Source organism: Exophiala oligosperma (genome assembly GCF_000835515.1).
Source record: "Exophiala oligosperma strain CBS 72588 unplaced genomic scaffold supercont1.9, whole genome shotgun sequence".
Lineage (NCBI taxonomy): Eukaryota > Fungi > Ascomycota > Eurotiomycetes > Chaetothyriales > Herpotrichiellaceae > Exophiala > Exophiala oligosperma.
Window position 1 is genome coordinate 262,023 of NW_015622826.1, and position 24,678 is coordinate 286,700.

At 49.6% G+C, this 24,678-nt stretch overlaps 6 protein-coding genes across 7 annotated transcripts; 3 read left to right on the top strand and 3 right to left on the bottom strand.

Annotated features, from left to right (window-relative positions):
- Positions 1 to 211: 211 nt before the first annotated feature.
- PV06_08704 lies at positions 212 to 2,067 on the top strand. 2 transcript variants are annotated; one of them, XM_016410071.1, is made up of 4 exons: positions 212 to 696; positions 833 to 1,377; positions 1,490 to 1,607; positions 1,742 to 2,067. In XM_016410071.1, the coding sequence occupies exons 1-4, from the start codon at positions 497 to 499 to the stop codon at positions 1,899 to 1,901; spliced, it is 1,023 nt and encodes a 340-aa protein (XP_016259093.1). In that variant the 5' UTR covers positions 212 to 496; the 3' UTR covers positions 1,902 to 2,067. The 2 variants fall into 2 exon arrangements, with proteins under 2 accessions (XP_016259093.1, XP_016259094.1); XM_016410072.1 differs by lacking the exons at positions 1,490 to 1,607; positions 1,742 to 2,067 and having other exon boundaries at positions 833 to 1,416.
- A 186-nt stretch (positions 2,068 to 2,253) lies between these two features.
- Positions 2,254 to 7,264, bottom strand: PV06_08705 (sulfite reductase (NADPH) hemoprotein, beta-component). The gene is made up of 2 exons (XM_016410073.1): positions 7,109 to 7,264; positions 2,254 to 7,043 (listed from the first exon to the last, which is right to left on the bottom strand). Exons 1-2 carry the CDS (start codon positions 7,137 to 7,139, stop codon positions 2,419 to 2,421), a joined length of 4,656 nt encoding a protein of 1,551 aa, XP_016259095.1. The 5' UTR covers positions 7,140 to 7,264; the 3' UTR covers positions 2,254 to 2,418.
- Positions 7,265 to 10,264: 3,000 nt separating this feature from the next.
- Positions 10,265 to 11,877, top strand: PV06_08706 (uncharacterized protein). The gene has a single exon (XM_016410074.1). It carries the CDS (start codon positions 10,481 to 10,483, stop codon positions 11,702 to 11,704), a length of 1,224 nt encoding a protein of 407 aa, XP_016259096.1. The 5' UTR covers positions 10,265 to 10,480; the 3' UTR covers positions 11,705 to 11,877.
- A 164-nt stretch (positions 11,878 to 12,041) lies between these two features.
- PV06_08707 (uncharacterized protein) lies at positions 12,042 to 16,770 on the top strand. Its single transcript, XM_016410075.1, has one exon. The coding sequence runs from the start codon at positions 12,192 to 12,194 to the stop codon at positions 16,461 to 16,463; it is 4,272 nt and encodes a 1,423-aa protein (XP_016259097.1). The 5' UTR covers positions 12,042 to 12,191; the 3' UTR covers positions 16,464 to 16,770.
- A 1,886-nt stretch (positions 16,771 to 18,656) lies between these two features.
- Positions 18,657 to 21,040, bottom strand: PV06_08708 (uncharacterized protein). Its single transcript, XM_016410076.1, has one exon. The coding sequence runs from the start codon at positions 20,977 to 20,979 to the stop codon at positions 18,865 to 18,867; it is 2,115 nt and encodes a 704-aa protein (XP_016259098.1). The 5' UTR covers positions 20,980 to 21,040; the 3' UTR covers positions 18,657 to 18,864.
- A 174-nt stretch (positions 21,041 to 21,214) lies between these two features.
- PV06_08709 (uncharacterized protein) lies at positions 21,215 to 24,571 on the bottom strand. Its single transcript, XM_016410077.1, has one exon. The coding sequence runs from the start codon at positions 24,256 to 24,258 to the stop codon at positions 21,436 to 21,438; it is 2,823 nt and encodes a 940-aa protein (XP_016259099.1). The 5' UTR covers positions 24,259 to 24,571; the 3' UTR covers positions 21,215 to 21,435.
- Between the last annotated feature and the right edge of the window lie 107 nt (positions 24,572 to 24,678).

Below are 24,678 nucleotides of genomic sequence, written 5' to 3' on the forward strand. Positions count from 1 at the left end.
ATGTGAAGAAGACGGAGATATATTCTTGACCGCCCATTTGTACTTCGTGTGTCTCGTGTTGAATCGTTGTAAGCGATGTTACACAGGCACAAGATGCCGCACAGGAGACATCTACCTACCTCTACCCAGGAACCTTGAGCTCTCGTACTCGTATAGCCTTGACATCCCCAACGGATTCTTCCAAGTTCGTCGAATCAATCATATTTATGGTATTAAAGGAATTTCCAAGAGTGACGGAATCTTTGGTCGAATCAGTGATAGCGGGACGATCGAACATTTCCTCCACCTCCACCTCATCTAATACGTCAACGAACAACGACTTGGATCTTCCCCTTGTTGTTCCTGCATATTGACATTTACCAACCATCATTCACCGGTCGAAATAGAAAGTACCGAGGTACACGAGCTATCGGTACATCGAGATCAAGTATAAGATCCCTCATCTACAGAAACGAGAGAGCTGTCCATCTACCGTACCACCTACAAAGATCGAACAATGGGTGACCCCGCGACACCTGTAGCTGTACCAGAACCTCCCACTGCTACGAGTACGAGTATAAACAACAAGGCTCTCGAGACCCATGCCGGAGATCAATACGATGTACCTTCGTATGAACCTCATTCCTCCTTGGTCGACTTGAAGGAACGTATAAGACATCATTATGAATTGGCTTCAGATTATTATTATTCTTTATGGTGGGTAAGCCCCGACGTCCTCTCTCTCACCCGCCTACCTAGGTACCTACCTACAAAGCTACCTTTACCCTCCTCTCCTCCTCCCTCGCTCCTCAAGTACCTCACATCCTAACTCATCCTTGGTGAATTTGTCCAGGGGCCAACACATCCACCACGCCTACTTTCTCAACCCGACCGACACCAAAGAAACGGGTCAAACCAATTTGATCAATCTCCTTTTGGAAATCTCATCCCTCGACCCGTCTACCACCGTTCTCGACGTCGGTTGTGGCATAGGAGGCACCACTCGTCACCTGGCCCGCGACCATGGCTGTACCGTCACCGGCATCACCATCAGTGGTCGTCAAGTCCAAATTGCAACTCGTCTGACCGGCGAAGATGCCAGCAGCGGCCCATCTCAAAATTCTGGCGACAACGGCTTTACCGGTATCGGCACCCGGAATGGTCGTGTCAAATACATCGAACTCGATGCCGAAAAGATGCAAGATCACTTCTCCCCCGAGACTTTCGACTGTGTCTGGATTTCCGAAGCCTTGAGTCATTTCCCTGATAAACCATTGTTTTTTCGCAACGCGGCGAGAGTGTTGAAGCCAGGAAAGGGCAAATTGGTCATTGCCGATTGGTTCAAAGCCGAAAACCTAGATGACAAGGCCATGGAGGATGACATCAAACCTATTGAGGGTATGGTGTTTTGATATTCCTACACTCCTGCTCCTTTCCTTGCTTCTTCGTTCCACTCACCACGCCATTCAGTCTACAAGACGACACTAATTACCAACTAACTGATTGACAGATGGCATGTTGCTCCCTCCACTATGTACACAAAAGGATTATGTGTCCATGGCGGAGAGTGCCGGACTCAAGGTTCTTCACGAACCGAAGGACATAAGTAAAGATGTTGCAAAGACATGGTGCGTACTACCATTTATTTTTCATTCTGGTTTTTGCCTTCCTTTTCCAAATGTTTTCCAAAACCCTCTTCGGCCCCCTTTGCCCTTACTTTGTGTATCGTTCCTACTAAACCATTCCTTGACTTGGGGTGTAGGGACATTTCATGGGACCTCATCGCTTCCCCTTCACTGTGGGCATTTGCCATTTCCCAAGGTCGGGACGGCTTGTCGTTCCTCCAGGCCTTCCGGGCCATGCGTAGAGGTTACGCCAATGGGACATTTAGATACGCCGTCATGGCTTTTGAAAAGCCTTGACCTTCCTCCCACCCCCACAGCACCGCTATAATGGAAGGTGAAGGTCGAAGAACTTGTAGGACCACATCCACCCCTCCCATCTCCTCTTCCATCGTACATACATACATGAATACATACATGCACATCCATCTTCATACCACGACAAGATCTATATACACAAATCAATCAACACTTCAGTCTAGCACATACGAGAAAAGGCAAGGCTTCCCGTACGTACCAAGAAACCCTCCCCAATAGCGGTTCAATGCTCCGTTCACTTAGCCCGCCATATTCTACAGTAGCCGTGAACAATTTTAAAGAACAAGGCTCAAAAGCGGCACGATTGAAAAGATTGCTTTTGTTTGATGGAAAATAAAGTTATGAAATACATCCAATTTGATGCTATACATATTTCAATACAAACCAACAACAACTTATTTAGTAGCCACGCCATGCAAAAAGGTCATAAGAGGGAAAGAGATTCTTTTTCTGATGCCAGAAAAATAAGAGGAAAAATCCCAAACATCTCATGTCAACATCACTCTCCATCACTCTCCACCTCGGCCGTATTGTCGTGGAAATATCTGCCCTCGGTGGTCTCATTGATGACACCAGCACGAATGGTCCAGTCACCAAAGTGTTCACCCTGGTTTCGCTCCTTGGCCCATCGACTCAACAAACCCTTCATAATCTCCAAAATCTCGTCTTCCTTGATGCTGCTTCGGTAAAGCTTGTTCAACCTTTGTCCGTGATATCCACCACCGAGGTACATGTTGTACGCGCCGTACGCTTTACCAACAAACGCGGCCTCGGCCAACCATGGTCGTGCACATCCGTTGGGGCAACCCGTCATACGCATGACGATACTATCTTGCGATAGACCATTCTCTTCGAGACATCCCTCGAGCTTGGTGATCAGCTCAGGCAGGTATCGTTCCGACTCAGCCATGGCGAGACCACATGTAGGGAACGCCACGCACGCCGATGAACTCAGTCTCATGGCGCTAAATTGCGTATTGTCGAGCTTGTACTTTTTCATCAATTCAGCAATCTTGGGCTTGGCTTCGTCGCTCACATTCGACAAGATGAGATGTTGATTGCCCGTGAGGCGGAACTCGCCTTGATGGATCTTTGCAATCTCGACAAGACCACTGCGCATTGGAAAGTCAGCAGTGTCCTCGATACGACCGTTTTCAATGAAAAAGGTGAAGTGGTTCAAGCCCTTTTCGTCACGCTGCCATCCGAAAGTGTCAATGTTGCTGTCAAACTTGAACGGGCGAGGCGTATCGAATTTGATTCCCAGCGGGTCGAGAAGTTCCTGAACCTTGGACTTGAACACTTCGTTGCCCATGTCGTCCATGGTGTACTTCAGACGAGCGTGCTTGCGGTTCTTGCGGTCGCCATTGTCACGCTGAACAAGCATGATCTTCTCACACACCAAGTGCGCCTTGTCCGCAGGGACGTATCCCATCATGTACCCCGTTCGAGGGTATGTCTTTTTGTTGTTGTGAGTGACACCCATACCACCGCCGGCGAGGATATTGAATCCCTCGAGGTGTTGGTTGTCCTTGGTACGGATGGCGATCAGACCGACATCGTGGGCGTATACATCTGTGTCGTTGTGTGGAGGGATGGCGATGGTGATCTTGAATTTACGTGGCAAGTATGTGGGTCCGTAGAGAGGCTCAAAGTCTTGTACGGCATCACCAGCCACCTGGGTCTTTTCACCAGTGGTATCGTCCTTTAGCCAGATCTCGTGGTAGGCTGTGGTTGATGGAAGAAGGTGATCGGAGATCTTCTTGGACACGGCGTGCACTTCGCGGTGATATTCGGACATGGTAGGAAGACTGGAGCACATGACATTACGGTTGATGTCACCGCAGGCGGCGATGGTGGTCATAAGTGCTCTGTTGATGGCACGCATCGCAGGGCGGAGCTTGGACTTGATGACGCCGTGGAACTGGAAGGTCTGACGGGTGGTCAGTTTCATCGTCTCATTGCCATGGGCGGAAGCGATAGCATCCATTTGCAGCCACTGTGAAGGGGTGGCGACACCGCCAGGGAGACGGCATCGAATCATGAACGAGTAAGCAGGCTCAAGGCCTTGTGCTTTGCGCTCGTCACGGAGATCGCGGTCATCTTGCATGTAAGTGCCGTGAAATTTGGTCAGTTGTTGATCTGAAGCTGAAATGGCTCCAGTGGAGGTGTCCGCAAGACCTTCGGCGATCGTCCCTCGCAAGTAGTTCGAGGCAATCTTCATGTCCTCATTCGTCAATGGCGCTGGTTCCTCAGGAAGTCCTTCAACATTTGCAACGTCCAAGGCTTGCCACAGTCTTGGTTCCCACTCCTGGTAACCAGTCTGGTAGCCATCTGGGTCTTGGTCGTCGCCCAGACCAATAGGTGTCAAGACTTTGCCCCCAAGGAATTGGATTCGTGAGTCAAGGTCTTTTCCGGGCTTGTTGTAAAAGATTCTGTCTTCCTTTCGAGGCCAGTAGTGGCTGTCTCCAAGGGCAAACACGGAGAAGTGAACATTGGACAGATCCAGGTCTGCTGCATCCTTGATAGCTTTCCAGAAAGCATGACCGTTCTGTGGGAATTCACCTTGACCAGCCGTGCTCGTAATGAGGACCACATTTTCCTCGTTAGGAAGATCTTCCAGAGGATAATCGTCCATGGCAAGGACCATGGTCTTTAGACCACGAGCCTTACCACGATTTCCTAGCCTCTTGGCCAAGCTCTCTGCATTACCGTTATCGGATGCAAACAAGATAGTCAACGGCGCTCCGTAGAGACCCTCCAACATCTGCTCATAGGCATCCTTGGCCTTGCGCTTCTGTAGCTTGCGCACTTCGGAGCCATATGACTCGGATAGGTTGGCAGCAAATTGAGGATGTCTGTTCATGACCTGGGTGAGTTGATTGTCTCGTCGAAGGAACTCCTCGAGCTCGCGTTTAATACGCTCAGAATCCAAAGAGAAAGTGGGCTCTCCCTTTACTTCGTTTGAAGGATCCCATCTGTAAAGTGGCCAGTAGCCCAGGTCCACAGCTTTCTTAGTCTCTTGCAACACGGTCAACGGCGAATCGTTCTCCTTGTTGTAGGGAAGATAGGCAAGGACTACCGAGGGACCATCATACTTCTCGGCCTCTATCATGGCCTGAAGAACTTGGGTGTATGAACTGTACACAGCGACTGAGGCAACGTAAGCATTGCCAAAGTTCATTGCGTACAGACCGATATCCTTCTTGCGTCTCATCGAGTCTGCCTGAGCTCTCTCTGAGTAGGGCTCCGAATCAATTATGAGCATATTGACGTTAGCACCGGAGGCGAGAACGTGGTGAACACCTGAGTTTCCGAGATCGTACGCCCAAGCATCTGACCCGATAAGCCATTGAGACTCTTTGAAAAAGAAAGATTTGTTATCCAACAATCTGGTCGAGAGACTGGAACCATCGTTGGCCAAGCGAGCAAGCACTTCTGGCGCATATTCGTTGGCTTTTGCGGAGTCATTGGCATTCAAAGCCCATCTTGAGAGCCACTGTTTGGGAGACTCTGTGATAAACTCATTGCTTCTGGCAGCTTCCTGGGCCTGCTTCACAAATTGCTCTCGTTTCTCGTTCCTTGCGAGAAGAGACCCAAAACCATACTCAGGGGACGCTGCTAAGGTAGCGGAAACACCTGCGTCCTTCTGCTTGAGCTGGTTCGCAATGTATAATCTATTGCTGAATAGTTGATCAAGGATCTTGAGGTAGGCATTCTCGACTTGGGGTTGTTCAGGCACAAAGCTATCAATCCTAGGCTGAAGTTCATTTCCAATGCTTAGGTTCTGAATGGAGATGAAGTTGGCTTGCGAGTGACCTCGTCGCCGAGAATGTTTTCGCGGTGTAGTTGGAGGCGCTAGATTCTGGAATATTCCCCGGAGTGCTTGTAAAGCAGTGGCGGCATCAATCTGGCCAAGTCGATACTGGACTAGGGAAATGTTGCTTTGACCTCCGGCTCCAGGGCTCAAGCTCGATAGCAGGTCAAGGAAAGAAGGACCCCATTTGGTTGTCTTTCTTCTGATTTGTTCCAAGACAGCAATCTTCTTGATTGACCTTGGGATGGAATCTAACAAGACTGCACTTCCAAGCCATGGCCGATATAGACGAGCTGTGATGAGTCCCACATTAGTCAGATCAGCTGGAACATCGTCGGAGTCGAGGACGTCCACGAAGACGCCCGTCGAGCCAAAGATAAAAAGAGCCGCTTCAGCATCCGGTGGTCCAGAGTATTCGAGAGCAGAATAGCTTCGACCAGTGGCCTGGGAGATGACCGCCCAGATATCACTGACATATGAAAATATATCTGTGGCACTGACTGGGCGTGTGACCGGGGTTTCCACGGTGGTAGCTAGAGAGGAGGCCGCCGAACTTTCCGCAGAGCTGTCGCGTCTTGAGGAGGCAGACGAAGATACTGCGGTGGTGCCGTTGGTGGATGAGGCCGCGGCTACAGGAGACAGCAGGTCCCTTGTCGTAGCAATTGGCCGGGGAGTCGGTACAGTGGGCAATCCAAGATCAGTCACTGTTGCGAGTCTTCCTGAATCGGCATAGAGAGTCTGCTCCTCCGGACCCGAATGTGATTCCAGAGCACCACGGCCAGTCTCAAGCAAAGTCTGGACTAGATCTCGACTCTCGACAGAGATGGGATTGTCCTGAGCAGAATTGCTAGGGTCATAGAAATGTATCACACCTTTGCCACTCTTGATCGCCAGGGCATGCGCTGTCAAGGCAATATCTTGTGATTCCTGGAGAGTCTCCGACTGAAGAAATGAGAAGCCGCATTGTCGGATCGAGCTGATCTCGGAGAAGTCTGCTTGAGGCGAGGCGAGTGCAACATGAAGGACGAAAGGATACTGGGCGAGTTTATAAAGGTGAGGGATCGAGGTCAGGAGGATAGAAGATGGAGCAGTGGCTGCAACGAGCTTGCCAGCCTTGAGAGGAGTAAATGCTGAGAGCAGAGGGTCGGCATTCTGACGGACTGGAATGATCTCGGGGGCGGTCTTTGAGATGAAGTTCTTTGCATTGTTGGCTGCAAATCGACTCAGGTGGTGTGAGAATTCGGAGTCGGTGCTCAGCGAGGGCTGGACAGAGAGGACGACATCGCTGGCGATGTAGGCTATCCTCGCAACTGTAGAAGGGAAGTGGTGTTAGCTGTGCAGGTCGAATGCAAGGGACGAGAAGCAAGCGACGTACCGGCCTCTGCGGGGCTTGCAATAGACCCCATGTTTGCTATTCTCGATCTAAACAGAAAGAGACGTGCTACAGATCAACAAAGACGTGAAGACAAAGAGAGAAAAAGACAAGAAGGGATATAGGAGAATAATAGTAATAATACACCACGGATTAGTCTTCGTTATTCCCTTGCACCCACATAGGCCTCGATTGCATCTTTTCTGCCTCTTTTGGTGCTGGAAATTTTTATTGCGCCGGGCAACTCTGCTCGTCATTCTCTCCACACGCGTGGTGATTGGTCAGTGCTGCGATTGCGTGACTGAGGGACAAGGACGAGGATGGATAAGCGACAAACCGCTGCAAATGCCGAGGGGATCACACAATACGGACTACGGCTCCTAGTACAATAGGTACTCCTCTATTCATCAATGGCCATCAAATGGTGCTTTAGGTGATGTTGACAGATGAATCCATACTCCTCGAAATAACACCCGTTCAGTCCGTCGTTGTAGCAGATATCGGTTTACGCCCATACACCACATAACTACATTCGCTCAGTTAGCACAAACACACCACCCACGACCAAGTGACTTACTATCGCACATACTGGTGATACTTGCGGTTCTTCACGTCTCTCCGGAATCCCACCATGGCCAATTCCGTCTCCTCTCGTGTCCACCCGTATGCATGAGAAAACACCCTCAGACCAAACGCCGAAGCACCCTCTACCACATTCGTCATCTCCAGAGCCCCGATTTTCTTAAGTCGTTCGTTCTTGGGCCACGGGGATGATGGCATTTTGAAGACGTGCTCGGCTACATCCACAAAACCGGCTGTTCGGAGGTATTCTGCGAAGCGCAGGCAACTGTCGAGTGGTGCCCCCATGCCATAAGACGCCTCGATGAACTTGTCGCATATGAATTTGAACATCGAATCGTCCGGCATCGATCCATCGTCGCACATCACCCGCGGGTATACAGATGCCAGCTCGACCCAGCCTCCTGGTTTGGTGTGCTCATACATTTGTCGCATCAACTTAGGCCAATCCCTCACCATGTACAGCGGGTCTCGCAAATGAATAAAGTCAAAATTGTCGGTCCGGTAAGTCCAAGTATCTTCGATGTCATCAATTTCGAACGAGCAATTGGGAGCCACCCATTTAGGTTGAATGGGGGCAATGTCGACACCCAGGACCTCTGCACTGGGAAACATATCTGCCACGTCAAGTGCCCAGATGCCTGTGCCAGTTGCCAGGTCAAGAATCCTCTGTGGACAATCACCAATGGGAGCGAGAAAATGCCTGTCACCAATAACCAGTTCGTACTTCCGATGTTGGAGATCCATACGATCCATCTCAGCTTCATCGATTGGCATACCATAGCTGTGTTTGCCATACTGCGGATACAGTCTCTCATTTTCCAGAATGCCTCGTGATATTTCAGATGCGATTGATGAAACATAGCTGGTGCTAGTGCTTTCTTGTGCCCATGTCTCGTCATCTATCTCAAAGTCCGGTAGCATCGGTGACTCGTGTTGCGTCGTCGTCTCTGCATTCGTATGATCGACAATTGACGACGGGCCTGTGTCGAGGCTAGGGTCGAAGTAGAATACCTCTCGATCTGAGTCGGTTGGCTCATTCGGCAAGCTCTGATCGCCTGTGTTGAGCACTCCCTGTACCTCTGGCAGTAATGCATTCATCTGTGCATCAGTCTCAACATAGTCGACTGTCGTGAATACTTCCATGCCTGGCCAAGGTCCCACCATCGACTCTTCTTCCAACGATCCTGGCTGTTGACATTGTTGAACAGATTCTGCTGGAGATGCATCTGCGACTTCCCTTGCCGTAGCAGTCACAATTGGTTCTTCATTTTGAGTCGGCACACTTTCATCCTCAGGATCTGTCAGTGACAGTCCGTCAGTTGGACTGCAAGACAAAGGCGTCATAGCGTGCTAGGCCTGCAAGTTTCAAGAAACACACTATCCTGCATGTACTTGGATTCGTTATTATAGACTGCAAGACGTGCCGTACCAGACAACAATTCACTGGTCCGAAAGCAGGGTGAGTCGTCAACATTCAAATCGTGAAAGAATATTCATTTCTCATAATGAGCAATGTGCGCAGCCAGATTATCTCTACAAGAACACAGTCACACCGAAAAGTGCAAACAAGCCTGGGAAACTACGTTTGATGCATTACTGCAACACACTCAACCAATTGCAATTGCATGATCTGGTCAAGCGAGGCATGTTGGATTTTGTTAACCGAAGATAGGCCAGCAACGCAATGGACCACAACTGCAGTCCTTGTGTTACCATCCTCTCGCAGAAAAAGTCGGATACAAGGCCAACATGACAGGCCTTCGAGTCTTCGGCAAAGGCAAATACTCAAAAGAGGTTCCAGACACAAGCTTCTTCTCATTACCGACCATCATCGTGCCACGTTTTGTCTGTAAGAGGGCCCCTGAATGCCGACGGCGGATGTTTCGTGTAGAGTTACACGAGCAATGGTGATTTGGCCAGAGACTTACCATGTGGATCCCTGAGAGAGAACGCATCGGGCAATATTGAGTCAGTAGGTCGGGATGTTTCCGTGCGAGTAAGGCTGCTGATAACTGCTTGAGAGAGCAATAGGCTAAGGGAATGATTCAACCAGGTGAGAGCGTGGGAAGAATAAAATCAAGACGGCCGAACAGAAAAGAAGCCCTCGTGACATCGAATTTGGAAACACGACCGCATAATGCGATCAACAAACCGCGCACATCCCACCGCCTCGCCACTGTGTTGCCTGGTCGCAGAATGCAGCTAACCACCACTCTATCAAGCAGAAGCCATGCACGGAGCTTCATAGCTAATACCACCACTCTAGTAGTAAAATGTAGTTGAGAACAGGACAGACTAATGCACCTTGGACAGGGTAGAAATAGGTATGATCAGAATCGGAACGATTCCTGTCAGTCTTTTAAAGATGTATGCATGGAGACAGTTACAGACCCGGTTCTTGCATATATATCAATACGAATACGAGGTGGAGAACTCGTCGACTCTCCCTCGCTAGCTACGCTAGCTACGCTTCGGGCTAGCTCACGGAATTAACCACTAAAACAACCGGAGTTATCGTGCAAGTAAATTCGGGGTGCCGCGAACTTGAACTTTTGTCCTCGCATTTAATTGTACAAGACCTTCTAACGCATTACGAGATATATCTTGTGGAGCTTTTCTGTTCAACTAACAGCGATAATAACAAGACCGGGTCTTCCTCGACTTCGAGCACTTTCATACCTTTGACGAAAGCAAGGTTATCCTCCTCGACCTGTCTTTGCCCGCTCGACGCAAACCTCTGCGAACCCTCGTCACGCTTCTTAGCCTGCGCCTTATGACCTAGACCATCGAACAATGGACGACGAAGATGATCCGATTGTCGCCTCATATGATGTCTTATTAACAGATCCTTCCAACAAGGATTCTTCAAATTTATTTGTTCTTCAGTACCCGGCACATCGGGAGAGGACCAGACCTTACGATGCCCTTCACGAACAAAACCCCACCTCTCTTCGCTTAAAACCAGATACAGGGTTTGTGGAGGTGGATATCCCACTGGTGACCACACAGCACTACAATTACGATGCTGCGAAGAAATTCGGAAAGACAATATCTGAGAGTCGCACCAGATCAGCAGGAGGGTCGCATGGTTTGGGCGGTGGCTTCTCAACAGGCCCTTCAGATCCGAGGATGAGAGACGGGCTGATGCATGACCACGACACTAACGAATCCGGCATGCTTGATATCCAAACTCTCGGGGGAAAAATTGTCACTCCAAGCCCTCGGGACCCGATCTACTTTGTAGGATGCTTTCACCGTAATCAACTCCATCTCACTCATGTGGACGCTGTGGTCCAGATGCGACCCCAATTACATCATATTGACGCCGAGGATGAACTCGCTCAGAAGAAATTACAATCGAGCGCATCGACTGCACGACAGAAGCCAGGGCTTGAGACCGCTGCTGCAAAAGTCGAGTCAAAACCGATCGAGGTTAAAATCAAAAACGACAAAGAGGACGCCAAAGATCGCAGCCTGAATGAAAATGCCAGACTTCTTCGAGATATCCAGGTTGACAAATGGCAGCACCATGACTGGGTAGCCGAGGAGGATGACGAAGCAACGAACATGTTTGCCCAATACATGCACTCACATTCCAAGGGAGGCGAGCTGGCCAAACTCGGAAGCTCTCTTAGTAACGGTCAGTGGTTGGACAAGATGAGCGCCCCAAGAGAAGACGGGAAGAATGGGCTTCTGGGCAAAGTGCGTGGTCGGCAGCGTGAACGTGCAAGAAGAAGAAAGGCCGAGGAAGAAAAGCGGCAGCGTCAAAGAGAAGCACCAGGGTCTACACGTGGTCAAAGTAGTGCAATGTTGGACATGAGTTCAGAGAGCGACCTGACCACACCCGAGGCCTCGGAAAGTGAGGCTGAGGACGAGACCGCAGAGGTCGGAACACAGGAGATCGAGACCGTCACAATCAAGGAAGAACCTAATATTTCTGCAGCACCTGAGGCCACTTCCACCACCACACCCAAGAAGAGAGGACGTCCACGCAAGATCCAAAATGTGGAAGATTGAGGTTATCACGTCATGTTGAGAGGGAAACACCATATTCCGACATCTCGACGGAACATTTCATGAGCTTTTCCTCAGCCATGTGTAACAATAGAGGGAGTCAACGAATACTCTGCAGAGACAAAACGAATATCTCCTGAGAATAGAGGACAAGCATATCCTACGGAGTAGTCTACTAAGATACTAATTGTAAGGAGGGAAAAAGCCTCCCAAATGTCCTACTGAGTGGAACCGATAGCTGTGGCACGTGACTGATACTAACGCTTGACCCTTTCTGGAAATCGTCAAATGATTTTGCCTCTCCAAAATCTTTCTTGCTACTATCCGTGCTTCTCCTGTATTACCATCCCAAGGTCGTTCCTTTTTGCCGTCTATCTTGTTTTTTGTTTTCAGGAGAGGTAGCTAGCTACTGGGGAACTAGGTTGCTACACTGCCACCATTGCAGCTTGCAATCTTATCCCCCTGTTGCTGTTCGGAGATCCCGAGCGCAATGCTCACGCGAGCTGCGCTTCGACGAAGGCACACTCTTCGTGTTCTTCGACAGGCAGCAGAAGACATCCAGCTACCATGGCTGTGTCCTGCTCTTGCACCTTCCCATGTCCTTCCACCTCAGCGAAGATCAACCTCCTCACGCCCGTCGCTATCCCGCTCGAAAACCTCACCTGCGCACCTCACCCAATCGAGACATCTTGCTTCGCCTGCCACTGGTCCCGAGAGCTTCGATCGAAATGACGACTATATCCCTTTTGTCTATGGTGACTATCCTCTTCAGAGGTCGAGAAAAGTCAATGGCGAGCTCAGTCCATTTGACCTCTCTCAAATTCTCATGCTGGACAATGCGGCAGACCTTGCGGAAGAGCTCCAAGACTCGAGCCACCTCCCAGGTGTCAATGTACGCAGAAACGTTGTAGAAATCGAAGCTACTTTGGACGCTTGTGTACAGGTGCACCGCTGGGATCGAGCTTTCACCCTCCTCTCTCAGTTGGCACTGTCCTATCAACACCGTCCTTCGAAAGTGCGAGTTGCATACAATAAGGTCTTTGCCGCCATGGTGCACGAACTCCTACAGAACAACAATCTGTCGCACGAAAAGCGTATCAACGAATGGATTGAGGTTCATTTGAGAAAGGCCGGGTTGGATCCAGACGCATACACTCTTGCCCTCAGGATCAAAGTTGCGCTGGAGCGTGATACAGGAAACAAAAGCCGACGCACGATATACAGATACTGGGACATGGCTGAAGAACTTGGTCTCCAGAGCAAGATGCTTGGCCTCCGAGAAATCTTTGACGATAGAGAGCTAGGGAAGCTATCTCAATTACTGGAACTTTCCGAGCCCAGCGACTTAGTGTCGTCACCCGGATACGTCGATAATCTATCTTCATCTGCAGAAGTTGATGCTGATCTCAAGATCCGATCTGAATTGAAGAGGCAGCTTCATGTACGAGAAATGGAGCAAAAGGGCATGGGTCTGGCATCGCTGAAACAGTCTTTGGCCGTTTTCTCGACGGAAACGGAGAAAGATATGAGTACATTACACGAAGAAGATTTAAACGTAGCTCGACAACGTCGCTTGGAAAAAGATGCTGTTCAGTCTGCGGTCGACCGGTGGAAGATCGAATATGAGAAGAGGGCTAAAAGAGGTATCACAGGCGATCTGGCACACGGAAAGATTGGCGCATTGCTCTGGCAATGGAATGAAATACTAGCGGAAAAGATTACAAAGGAGGTTCAACTTGCAAAGGAGGAGGAAGCAACTCCAGGCTCAACATCCGCAGAAGCGAAGCTGCGTTCTGAGTACTCGCCGTTCCTCGAATTATTACCTCCGCAAAAACTGGCTGCCGTAACTGCAATTTCTTTGATGCAGATGATGAGCAGGATGGGTGCATCTAAGCCTGTCAAGCTTGTGAGAGTCGTCAGTGAACTCGGGCAGGCTGTGGAAACAGAATACGATGCGAGTCAGCTCGCTCGTAAGAAGGCTGAAGCTATCAAAAGAAGGAACCAGCACAAACAAGACGATGCAACTTCTAATGGAGCCCTATGGACTGAACCATCTGATCATCGATTTCTGAGACGCTCCTCGCACCATGCTGCTGCCCCATCAAAGGCTCAACTGAACTGGTCAAAAGCGATACACGTCAAACTCGGGTCCATTCTTTGTGAGCTCATGTTCGACACCGCCAAGGTCATGGTGACGCGCTGGGACGAAGCCAGAAAGATGAAGAGGACCCTGCCACAGCCAGTTTTCATTCACTCAACAAGCTATCAGAACGGCCGGAGAATCGGCGTTGTTTCCTTGCACGAGGACTTTGTCAAGATTCTGATTAGAGAACCGGCGGAACATTTCATTGCCAAGCAGTTGCCCATGCTTTGCGCTCCAAAACCATGGAGAAGTTTTGATGATGGTGGCTATCTCGACTCAAAGCAGCCATTCTTGCGCGTCAAGTACAGTGAAAACGCCCAGAAAGAGTACGGCATTGCCGCCGCTGAACGTGGAGATCTTGACCAGCTGTTTGCTGGAGTCGACATCCTAGGCAAAACCGGTTGGAGGATCAACAGGCAGGTTTTCAACGTTATGCTAGAAGCGTGGAACAGCGGAGAGGAAATTGCCAATCTACCACCTCTCAACAAGGCATTCCCTGAGATTGAGCGACCTGGCGACAATGCCACGCCTAAAGAACGTTGGGACTGGTTTGTCAAGACACGTCAAGTCGATAATGAGAAAAGTGGTATCCATTCGAATCGCTGTTTTCAGAATTTCCAGATGGAAATCGCGAAAGCATACCTCGACGAAACATTCTACCTTCCACACAATGTCGACTTTCGTGGACGAGCCTACCCCATTCCTCCATACCTCAACCAAATGGGTGCGGATAATGCGCGAGGTGTACTTCTTTTTGACAAGGGTCGCAAGCTTGGGGAAGACGGACTACGTTGGTTGAAGATTCATCTGTCTAACGTCTATGGCTTTGATAAAGCAAACCTTGCCGATCGAGCTCAGTTTCCCATGGATCATATTGACGACGTATATGATTCAGTCAAGAATCCCCTGACTGGGAGGCGTTGGTGGCTTACCGCTGAAGACCCATGGCAGTGCCTTGCTACTTGTTTCGAGCTTACAAATGCTTTGGAGTCGCCCAACCCGGCCGAGTATGTGTCAAGGCTTCCAATCCATCAAGATGGGTCTTGCAATGGTCTTCAACACTACGCAGCACTAGGTGGTGACATTGCTGGCGCCAGGCAAGTTAATCTCGAACCTGGCGACAAACCTGCAGATGTCTATACCGGAGTGTGTGAGCTGGTCAAGGCTGAAATCAAGGAGGATGCAGCGAAAGGCCATACTTTGGCTCAGATGCTCGACGACCGAGTCACGCGTAAAGTGGTCAAACAAACTGTCATGACCAACGTGTATGGTGTGACCTTCCTGGGTGCTATTCGGCAAGTTCGCAAACAAGTCGATGATCTTATTCCGGAGGTCAGGGATGCTCAATTGTCTGGCAAAGCCTCCAGTTATATTGCCAGAAAAATCTTCAAAGGTTTGGGCGCCTTGTTCACTGGAGCACATGAGATTCAGTATTGGCTTGGTGATTGTGCAAACCGTATCAGCTCATCTATATCTCCAGCCCAGCAGGACAAAATGTACTCGAAAGCCTATGAGCGAGGTTCAGGTGATATTTCACTTTCAAAGACACAAAAGAAGGCCAAGCCGGTATTCGAGTCTTGCAATTTCAGGTCCACCGTCATCTGGACGACGCCTCTGAAGCTTCCTGTGGTCCAACCATATCGTGTCATCAAAGGTCAGAAGATTCAGACAAATCTCCAAAACATCACCTTGGCGCAGCCTAGTGTGGCGGATGCTGTGAACAAGCGAAAACAATTGCAGGCGTTTCCTCCCAACTTTATTCACTCTCTCGACGCTACACACATGATTCTCTCTGCGCTCAGGGCTCACGAGCTTGGATTGAGTTTTTCTGCAGTACATGATAGTTTTTGGACCCATGCAGCTGATGTCAACGCCCTCAACACGTTATTACGAGATGCCTTTGTCCAAATGCACAGTGAGGATATCATTGGGCGACTGGCCGCGGAGTTTCAGAAGCGTTACGAAGGTCATTACTATTTGGCGCAGATCCACAAAAACAACCCTCTGGGTAAAGCCATTTCCCAATACCGTCAACAACTGATGGCAGAAGGCGATCTGGCCACCTCGAAAGGCGCAAAGGGCATGGCTCAACGCAAAGACCAAGAACTTTTGCGAGAAGTGCGCAGAAATAAGTTGTTGGCGAGCGAAGATCCAAAAGAGAGAAAGAAGGGCGAATCCATGGTCACTGCTGCTACGTTGTTTGACAAATTTGACGGAGAGCAATTCTTGTTCCATCGTGATTCCTTGGGTGAAACAGCCATTGGAGCTGTACCTGAGGAATCCAAAGAATCAACAGTTCAAGAAGCCATCAATGAAGCCGATGCAGCTGCCGATGTTGACTTGGCCAGCAGTCTGGATCCTTTACGGGATGCGATCACGAATGAAGATGACATGTTGGATATGGACGAGTTGTCTGTGAGCAGCGTCCCGAAGCTCTCGGCCGACAGTGTCTCATTAGATGCATTTGGTCAAAAGATTCGCAAGAACAAACGATCAAAGGCGACGTCAGTTACTACCAACCAGGTTTGGCTGTGGTTACCCATCAAGTTCCGGCCTGTACCTAAGAAGGGAGATTTTGATGTCAACCGACTCAAGGACAGTACTTATTTCTTTTCATGATTGTGTATACATATTTGGAGCTGATGTTTTATGGATCAATGGTGTTGATGTATATTAAAAAGTTCTAGATGGAGTGGTACGAGGAAGAGTCTTGGGGTTTCTTTTTCTGAGATGTGCATTGAATAGCGAGGAGCGGCATTTGTATGTGGATAAAAGAGACGGAGTTGGATTGTATATACAGAGTACCCAAGTCAGGTACATGTTGACCGGATGATAATACCCTCAAAACTACCTAGGTATCAGTCGAATGTATAGTACTCTGTAATATGATGTACATGTACTATTTCAACTTGACAATCATTGTAATAGACTTGATACGGGGAGTAATCACACTGATACGGAGTATATCACGGCGATACTCTGCCTGTCTTTTCTAGAGTATCCGTACTCCGTATTTGGTACGGAGATACAAGGGTATCAAGCTCAGCCTCGAACGCCACCCCTTTGTATAGTGAAACGAGGCTGTGCAAAAAGTAGCCTTAGGATTCTGGCCCCTCGAAGTTATAACCTGGATATCCATCATATTTACCTCTTTATCTTCTTTTTTCCTCAGACTTTCTGACTCTTCTGATAACTTCATCTTGTGGTCCATTTGAGATTTGTTTCTGCAACAGTCGTTTGGTGATCTCGTCCATCTGTGTATATGTGTGCGTAGGACGGGCGATCCCTCTTCCGATCTGTTTCGAGAAAACAACAACAACAACCACAATGCCACCTCGAATATTGACACCTTGGAAATGTTTTTGTCTTGTCGCCATTTTTTACATCACCCTCATCTTGTCTTGGATCGCTCTGCCTTTTCCTGAAGTATCTTGGTCAAAAGTCGCATCTGAAAGGTTATGGTGGGGAGGAAAAGTACTGAGGGTTTACGAGTGAGTTACAAACAAACAACCCAATTGCCTATTGACTACTACTTACTGTGCCTTTCCGTTCTTACTCCTTTTCATCTACTGGGGGTATGACTCGGTATACCACGGGGTCATCTTGCTAATTACTTACCGGCCACGGTCGGGGAAAATAGTGCAGACAAACTACCCTCATTCCCCACCGTTGGCATACCTGTCGGTAGTGGTAGGAGCGTTGGACGTCAAGGTTTCGTTGTGGAATTTTCATACGACAGGTTCAATGATGAATTGACCGTTGGGGGTGGTGGTGATGATGGATTGAAACATAACTTCGACCTCGGAAATCTAATCGACACTGACGAAAAAAATCTACCATACACCTCGGAAAATTTCATGGTACGCGTCAAGACTGGTGATTATGATGGGATCAGTTTACCTTGGTTCAAAACGGCCGACGCATCTTTGTTGTTTTGGGAAGCCCAAAAGGAAAAAGATTGGGTGGATTTGCCGATAATGTTGAGGGTGATCAAGGAACAGACCTCAAATCCCAAAACTGATTGGGTGGTCAGTGAGAGGACTGTACAAGTTGCTTTGGGTGAAACATCTACAAACGAGGATGGTCATGATCGTGATCAAGAACACTACAACAAGAACAACAACAATCATCATGCAGATATCGACCAAACCCAGGTTCTGCTATCAATCGCACTCAATCAATCTCCGAATTTGAGAGATCAAACCAGACACAACGTGTCGAAATGGAACTTTTGGAGCTGGATCTCGACATCTTCACGACAACGGATCGAAAAAGTGTTTTATGTTTGGTACGGCCATGACGGATTAGGAACATCACCATCCTTGACTTTTCCTCTGAGGCTGGTTGTTTGTCGAATTCTGGTGTCGAGTTACCAGTTTGCGGACGATTGGGTATTTGCATACATGCGCAACCCAATCATTATATTCTTGTCTGTTTTGTATGTGGTCTTCTGGGTCGGTGTCGTCTATTGTTTGGTCGTGTTGGCATGTTGGAGTAAAAGAGGAAGACCGAATTTTTGGCCATGGGCGAGGAGGTTCGGACTTACTCGATACGTGGTGAGATATATAAGACCTACGATGATTGAAGGGGGAAAGGATGAGATCGACTACGAGTACGAGGAAGATATGGAAATGGAAAGACCAAGACCAGAACCGAGACCATTGACAAGTCCATGGGCATTCTTTACGAGCTCTTCTCCTCTGGATGATTTATTGGTAACTTATCGAGTTACTAGACCATTCGTCCAACCCATACACTTGATCAGGAGGAGAAGAACAAGAGACATCGAAGGTGGTGAAGAGGTGACGATGGCAACAACTTCTTCTCTTGATGTCATCAAGAATGACTATATTGGTGATGATGAGGATGTCCATCAAGTTGGTGAGAAGAAAATAGATATCACCAAATAGGTGTGTGTATGTACATCATACCTTACAACACTCTCAAAACATATTTGGTTCATACCACCCATGTTGATTGATACCCTTGATTTATATCAAGTACTGCTGGTTGTTCCCTTTCAAAACCCATGAATCATACCCATCATCAACGCCTCACATTCACCACCATCCTCGATCCATCCTTCTCTTTGTGGTAACACCAATAAAGCGTTTGCTTCCGCCAAACTTCCGACCCGACTACTCCTTTGCATTCCTGTACTCTTTGCCACCACCTTGCCAGTCGACTCTTCCACACCTACCACGACACGATGATATTCTGTCCTGGCAGGGTCACACCTCACCCTCCCTTGTATCTTGACCGTGATCCTCTCCAGTCCCTTGCCACTCATCCCCACCATCCTCTGGATACAAGGTAAAACGAACAGATTCGCCGTGACCAAAGCACTGGCGGGGTTTCCAGGTAAACCAAAAATCAATCGCCGTTCTCTTTCGCCGGTCCCCCCTTCCTTGAAAGGTACGCTGGCAAAGGTGGTCGGTTTCCCGGGTTTCATACTGACCCTCCCGAAATGGACCTCCCCTCCCAAACTTCTCTCGACCGTGGGTTTCAAAAGGTCCAATTCACCCATGCTCACCCCGCCGGTGGTGATGACCATGTCGACACCACCACTCCTGAAAGCATCACGAATCTTTTGTTCCAATTCATGATGTGGAGTGTCCCGCGCGACACCCAGATCCACAACCTCTTCACACATGTTCCAACCCCTCAACAAGGTCAACAACGAAGGTCGGTTGGAGTCACGTATCATCCCACCCTTCAATGGCTGTTCAACCGTGACGTCGGTGACTTCGTCTCCCGTACTCATCACTCCCACTCTGGGTTTACGATAGACGGGTACCTGCCTTATTCCCGCCGCGGCGAGGACTCCGATTTCACCCCCCAATGAACTGATACGTGTACCTTTCGTGACAACCACCTCACCCAGTTTGATGTCACTGCCGGGGTCTCTTATATTCTCCCCGACCGTGACCGCGTCCGTGAGAATTTCCACCGTGGCTTCTTCCTTTTTGTCTCCGGTCAGACTGGCGATGATTGTGTCTTCGACCATGACCACGGCGTTGGCGTTGGCCGGTACGGGAGCGCCGGTCGTGATTCGAGCGATCTGACCCGGTTCGAGGGGTGGAGGCATCGAGGACGCCTGGGCGTGTGACACAGACGCCACCGGGAATACACCCTTGGTCGTCGAGGAGGGAGCATCCTCGGGTGCCGATTTGGGGTCGGGAACAATCACGGCGTAACCGTCGACGATGCTGGCCGAATAGGCGGGAACGGCTTCCACGGCACGAATGTCCTCGGCCACCACGTAACCCGTGAGGTCGGGTGAGACGTCCCGTAGTCCTTTGATCGGAGCTGGAGAGTTTTGGATGATCTTGGCCACGGCATCAGAAACGCTCAGCATGGGGTAAGGCGAGGATCTAGCTCTCGCCGTAGCTCCCAGAAGCATGTCGTTTGACTGCGGGGGTCGTTGAGAAGGGTCAGTATGTGCTTTTGGGATTTTGTGACCTCCTCCGTGTCCACCACCTCCATGGCCGTGACCGTGACCGTGACCGTGATGATGAGAGTGCGAATGTGAGGTCACGGTTGTCGATGACCCCGACACCCCCACCCCCATCCCGGCGTCCTTTTCCAACTTCTCTACACCGCCGGAATGTGCGTTTCGTGAGTTCTCACCCGCTGCTTGAAGACAAGCGTGGGGCAGTAACTTCAGAATGGCCTGGAGGTTCTCCTTGGCCCCCTTTGGCGAACCGGGGAGTGTGACGATGACGGTCTTGTTCCGCACCCCGGCGACCGGTCTCGACATCATGGCGAAAGGAGTCACCTGGAAACTGGCCGCCAGCATGCCGTGTACGACCCCGGGAGCGTGACGATGGATGAGAGGAGCGATTGCTTCCGGCGTGAAATCTCGTCTGGCGAATCCCGTCCCGCCCGTCGTCACCACCAAGTTGACGAGGCCGGAGGTGGACGACTCGCTCTCGTCCGTCCACGACCGCACGGCCCGCTGGATCTCGAGGACGTCATCCTTGACGATCTCGACCAGGGGCTCGTCCCATTTCCCTCCGCCGTCTTGCGCAAACGTCTCCTTCAACGTCGGAGCCGCTCGATCCGTCGTCGGGTCGGCGGCGGCGGTGTCGGACACGATGAGGACCGCAGGTCGTAAAAGTGACGGCGAGCTCATGTTGGACACCTAATCCAAACTCCTTTTTTTTTGTTTCACAGTGTCGGATACGTAACAAGAGAGTGTGGTTGGGAAACAAGAGCGACAAATCATGAGGTCGGTCAATTTGGTTAATGTCGTTGACGAAGCTGATCGACCGATTAGTCATCCAGCATTTGATACCAGCACCAAACGAACATTCTGCCCAACTATATTCATGAAAGGATCAATGAAAAGAAATCATGTCTCTATCATCATGACAGATTCTTATTGTTCATGGACTAGGGTATCAATGTCTAAAGATATTTAAACCCAAAACCCATGCCAACCACCAATTTCCGGGTCACAGCACTTTGTACTCTGTATGCGACCTTCAACTCCGAGCACCAGAATCCATGCTTATTGACCATCTACCTTAAAGCATGCATGCTCAAAACGCTGCAAAGAGCAAAAAAACAAACCGCATCATAACATCAATCACTCAATGTCACCTCTTTTGTACTCCCTCTTCTTCACCGCCCTCAATGCCGGTAGGGTATGTTGTTTTCCTGCCTTCCTTCCAATCTCCACCACGAGGAATCGCACAAAATCTTGCAAGATCCAATAGCTGCTATGTGCGCTGAGCATGTTGAGATATTGAATCTCCAAAGGACCGCCGCCTGAATTCAGGAACCAATCAATCTGTCCATTGTCATTGAGCAGAAACATCCTCTTCTCCGCCACTTCTTCGCGTGTGAAATTGTGAGTCTCGAGTTCAACGGTGCTCGGTATATGCTGTAATTCCGGTCGAGTTGGAGGTGCCACCGCTGTATATGCATCAGAGGATGATTTCGCACCCCAGCGCAAACTCGTGCCAATCCGCGTCATGAAGCTGAGACTGGCACTTGGAATTGATGCCGGTTGGAGAGAAGCTGCATATAACTGATCAACAGAAGCATTTTGTAGGTACGAAATGGGATCGTTTCGATGACAAATGTTGTAAATGTTGTCAACCGCCAGACAACCATATCGAGCTTCGCTGGCAATTCCAGGCTGTCTGTCCTCACCCTCCATTCCTGGTTTGTTGCGTCCCTTGCGAGGAACCAAACTGGAATTGTTGAGCAGCAAAAAGAACCCACTCGGACTTCCACAACAAAAGAGGTTGGTAGTGTCGAACTCAAACAACTTCTCACTCGGCCGTTTGGTGTCCAACTTGATGTCCTTGCCAAGTTTAGTGGGTTGCTTACTTAGTATCTCCATGGCCATAACTGATCCGAGCGAGTGAGCCACAAGATGGACTCGACCATATTCCTCAAATCCTGGATTGTTTCGACACCACAATCGATAGACCCTATTTGCCTCCCGAACGACAGCCGACGTCATCTTGTCTTTGTGATGAGACAAATAGTACGGTATATCTAGCATAACGTCGCTGATAAGAGAACGCACACTTGGGAGGCTGTCGGGCGTGATGTCTTTCAACGCATACTTGTTCTCTGTATTCCCCTTGCACGCAGTGCCATCCTCGTCAAAGGAGACCGTCAGGCGCCAATTGACTGGCAAAACCATGATACCGGTTCCCTTTCTCAGATTGCCCTTGACGGCCTCTGTCGATAGCTCGACATTGAATTCGCGCCTCAGTCCGTTAATTGCATGAGTGAAGTGAAAGCTGTCGACCCTTTCAGATAATTTCTGGCCAATACCATGAATGACAAGTACAAGATCTGACACCTTTGGTGCTTTGGTATCTTGGTCGCAAGCGGGACAAGACATTCTCCTCCCTCTAGTAGTAGCGTCTCCTGACTGAGACATATATGCTCCCACTTTGGCGTGAGCAGCTTTGGCATCCATCTTTGGATCTGGATGAACCTTGAGCCACGCCTTGCGGTCGAAGCCACGTACAACCGCCACACCAATCTGGCGACCTTTCCGCAAAGAACTCAAAGGCCTCCGATTTTGGGTGATTGAGGGCAGGAGACTAGGCCTCAAAATTTGCGCATTTCTGGCGTCAAGGTATATTACACTGTGTGTTGCAAACAGTCGTCGGTCTTTGGCTTTTCGGGGATCAGCTGCTGTGTTGGCTGCACGCTCGGGGAGAAAACCCTGACCCATTCCTTCATGAGCATCGGGCTTGTTGTCTTTCATGTCCACGGCTGTTCCGGGCCTGCTGGCTTTGGATTCATCTGGCCACAACTTATGTACAACCTTCATCTCAGCCGAGGCGCCGTTCTCAATACAGGCTTGAAGCTCCTCCTGGTAAGAAGCGCTATAGGGCATCATATACTCATAGCCTACTTCCAGTCGGTTTGCTACATCCGCCGGCACAGGTAGCATTGTATCTGTATAGAACCAGGTTGCCCTGATTACGTTCGAGGTGTCATTTATGGGTGACCAATAAATGGGTTTCATGATTAGATCGGGCATTTCAACCAGATGCAGGCGGGAAACACCAACAGGAACGAAGACCTTGCCTTCTTCCTTTCCCTTCTGGCGACGTCGACCGATACTTCGTGAACGACTTCGGTCTTTGGAGTCATCGTCCGATACGTCTGAAGTGCCATACCCCGTTGGTTTGGCATAGCCCGAGGTAATATTCCGTCCACTGGGCGCTCGAGCAAAAGGGCGACCGCTGATATCAGACTCTATTTGTGCTGTATTCTGAGCTGAGGCTGGCTGGGGTTCTTCACCTTTCGGGGTTCTCGGCGAGTTGTCTCGACTTGCTTTGCCATTTTTGGGCCTGTGGCGGAAAGGCGAGAAGTGTCGTCGGCTCTTCGATGGCTCCCGAGACGCGGCGTGGTTGTTGTCCGAGCTGTCCTCCAACTCTTGAGCATCCACAGGCTCTGCATTCTTGTTCGAGTTCGAGGGAACTTGGTCCAGTATGACTTCTTTCTCGACCCCAGTCAACTTTTGTCTGCCTAATCCACCGCCCAACTTTGTACCATCCTTCGCCGGAGACCGTTGAGCAGAAGAAGAGCCACTAGAGTCCCTGAAGTCTGGAAAGGAGAAGATTCCGCGGGTAAAGTTCTTCCTCCCCCTTTCTTGTTCAGACCGGCCTGTCAAGCGCCCACTGCTCTGAAATGCCTGCCATGCCTCTTCTAACGCCGCATTGTCTCGGACAGAAAATGGCTGCGGAGGAAAATCTGTGGATTTATCGGTGGAGATAGGAGGTAGAGGGGAAAGAGGGTCGTCGATAGGAAGGGAAGACACGTAGAAGAATTGAGCCTTTATTCTTGGTGGTGTCAGTCCGTCGCCCGGAGAAGCAGGGTCTTCCTCTTCGTAAAATGCGCACGTCGGACCCAATGAATGGACATTGCGACTCATTGCCAAAGTGAATCGTGTCGTCGAATGCCGAATGTCGTTTATATCAGCGGTTTCCAACAGTAAAGCACGTGAAAAAGGACCAGTCAAACTCCAAAACTGCAAATATTAAAAGTATACCAAAATGTCGAAAGCCGAAGGCGCAGGTGAGTTCGTGATCGTGATGGATTGTGGCGAAAAAGACCCTATAGTATCCAGCAGCCAGAGAATGTAAAGACCAAACACCATTCATTTCCTAGTATCCGGACAAGTGTCATCTTGCATGTAGCGCATGTGAAGATGCATGGACGTATGTGTTTAGAGGCATCGACAAAGGCCAGGATAAACTCAAGAACGAAGTCGGTGACGTAGTTTCAAGGCCTCCGCTAAACAACTGACGCCCGAATCATTTAGTAGCAGAACAAATACTTCCACCTCATGTTG

Excerpts from the sequence above, each read along its gene's own strand:
- PV06_08704 (XM_016410071.1), top strand. The coding sequence starts at position 497 with ATGGGTGACCCCGCGACACCTGTAGCTGTACCAGAACCTCCCACTGCT. Across the intron at positions 697-832 it reads GATTATTATTATTCTTTATG|GGGCCAACACATCCACCACG; the intron begins GTGGGTAAGCCC and ends GAATTTGTCCAG. Across the intron at positions 1,608-1,741 it reads AAAGATGTTGCAAAGACATG|GGACATTTCATGGGACCTCA; the intron begins GTGCGTACTACC and ends CTTGGGGTGTAG.
- PV06_08708 (XM_016410076.1), bottom strand. The coding sequence starts at position 20,979 with ATGAGCTCGCCGTCACTTTTACGACCTGCGGTCCTCATCGTGTCCGAC.
- PV06_08705 (XM_016410073.1), bottom strand. The coding sequence starts at position 7,139 with ATGGGGTCTATTGCAAGCCCCGCAGAGGCCG. Across the intron at positions 7,044-7,108 it reads TGCAAGCCCCGCAGAGGCCG|TTGCGAGGATAGCCTACATC; the intron begins GTACGTCGCTTG and ends TCCCTTCTACAG.
- PV06_08707 (XM_016410075.1), top strand. The coding sequence starts at position 12,192 with ATGCTCACGCGAGCTGCGCTTCGACGAAGGCACACTCTTCGTGTTCTT.
- PV06_08706 (XM_016410074.1), top strand. The coding sequence starts at position 10,481 with ATGGACGACGAAGATGATCCGATTGTCGCCTCATATGATGTCTTATTA.
- PV06_08709 (XM_016410077.1), bottom strand. The coding sequence starts at position 24,258 with ATGAGTCGCAATGTCCATTCATTGGGTCCGACGTGCGCATTTTACGAA.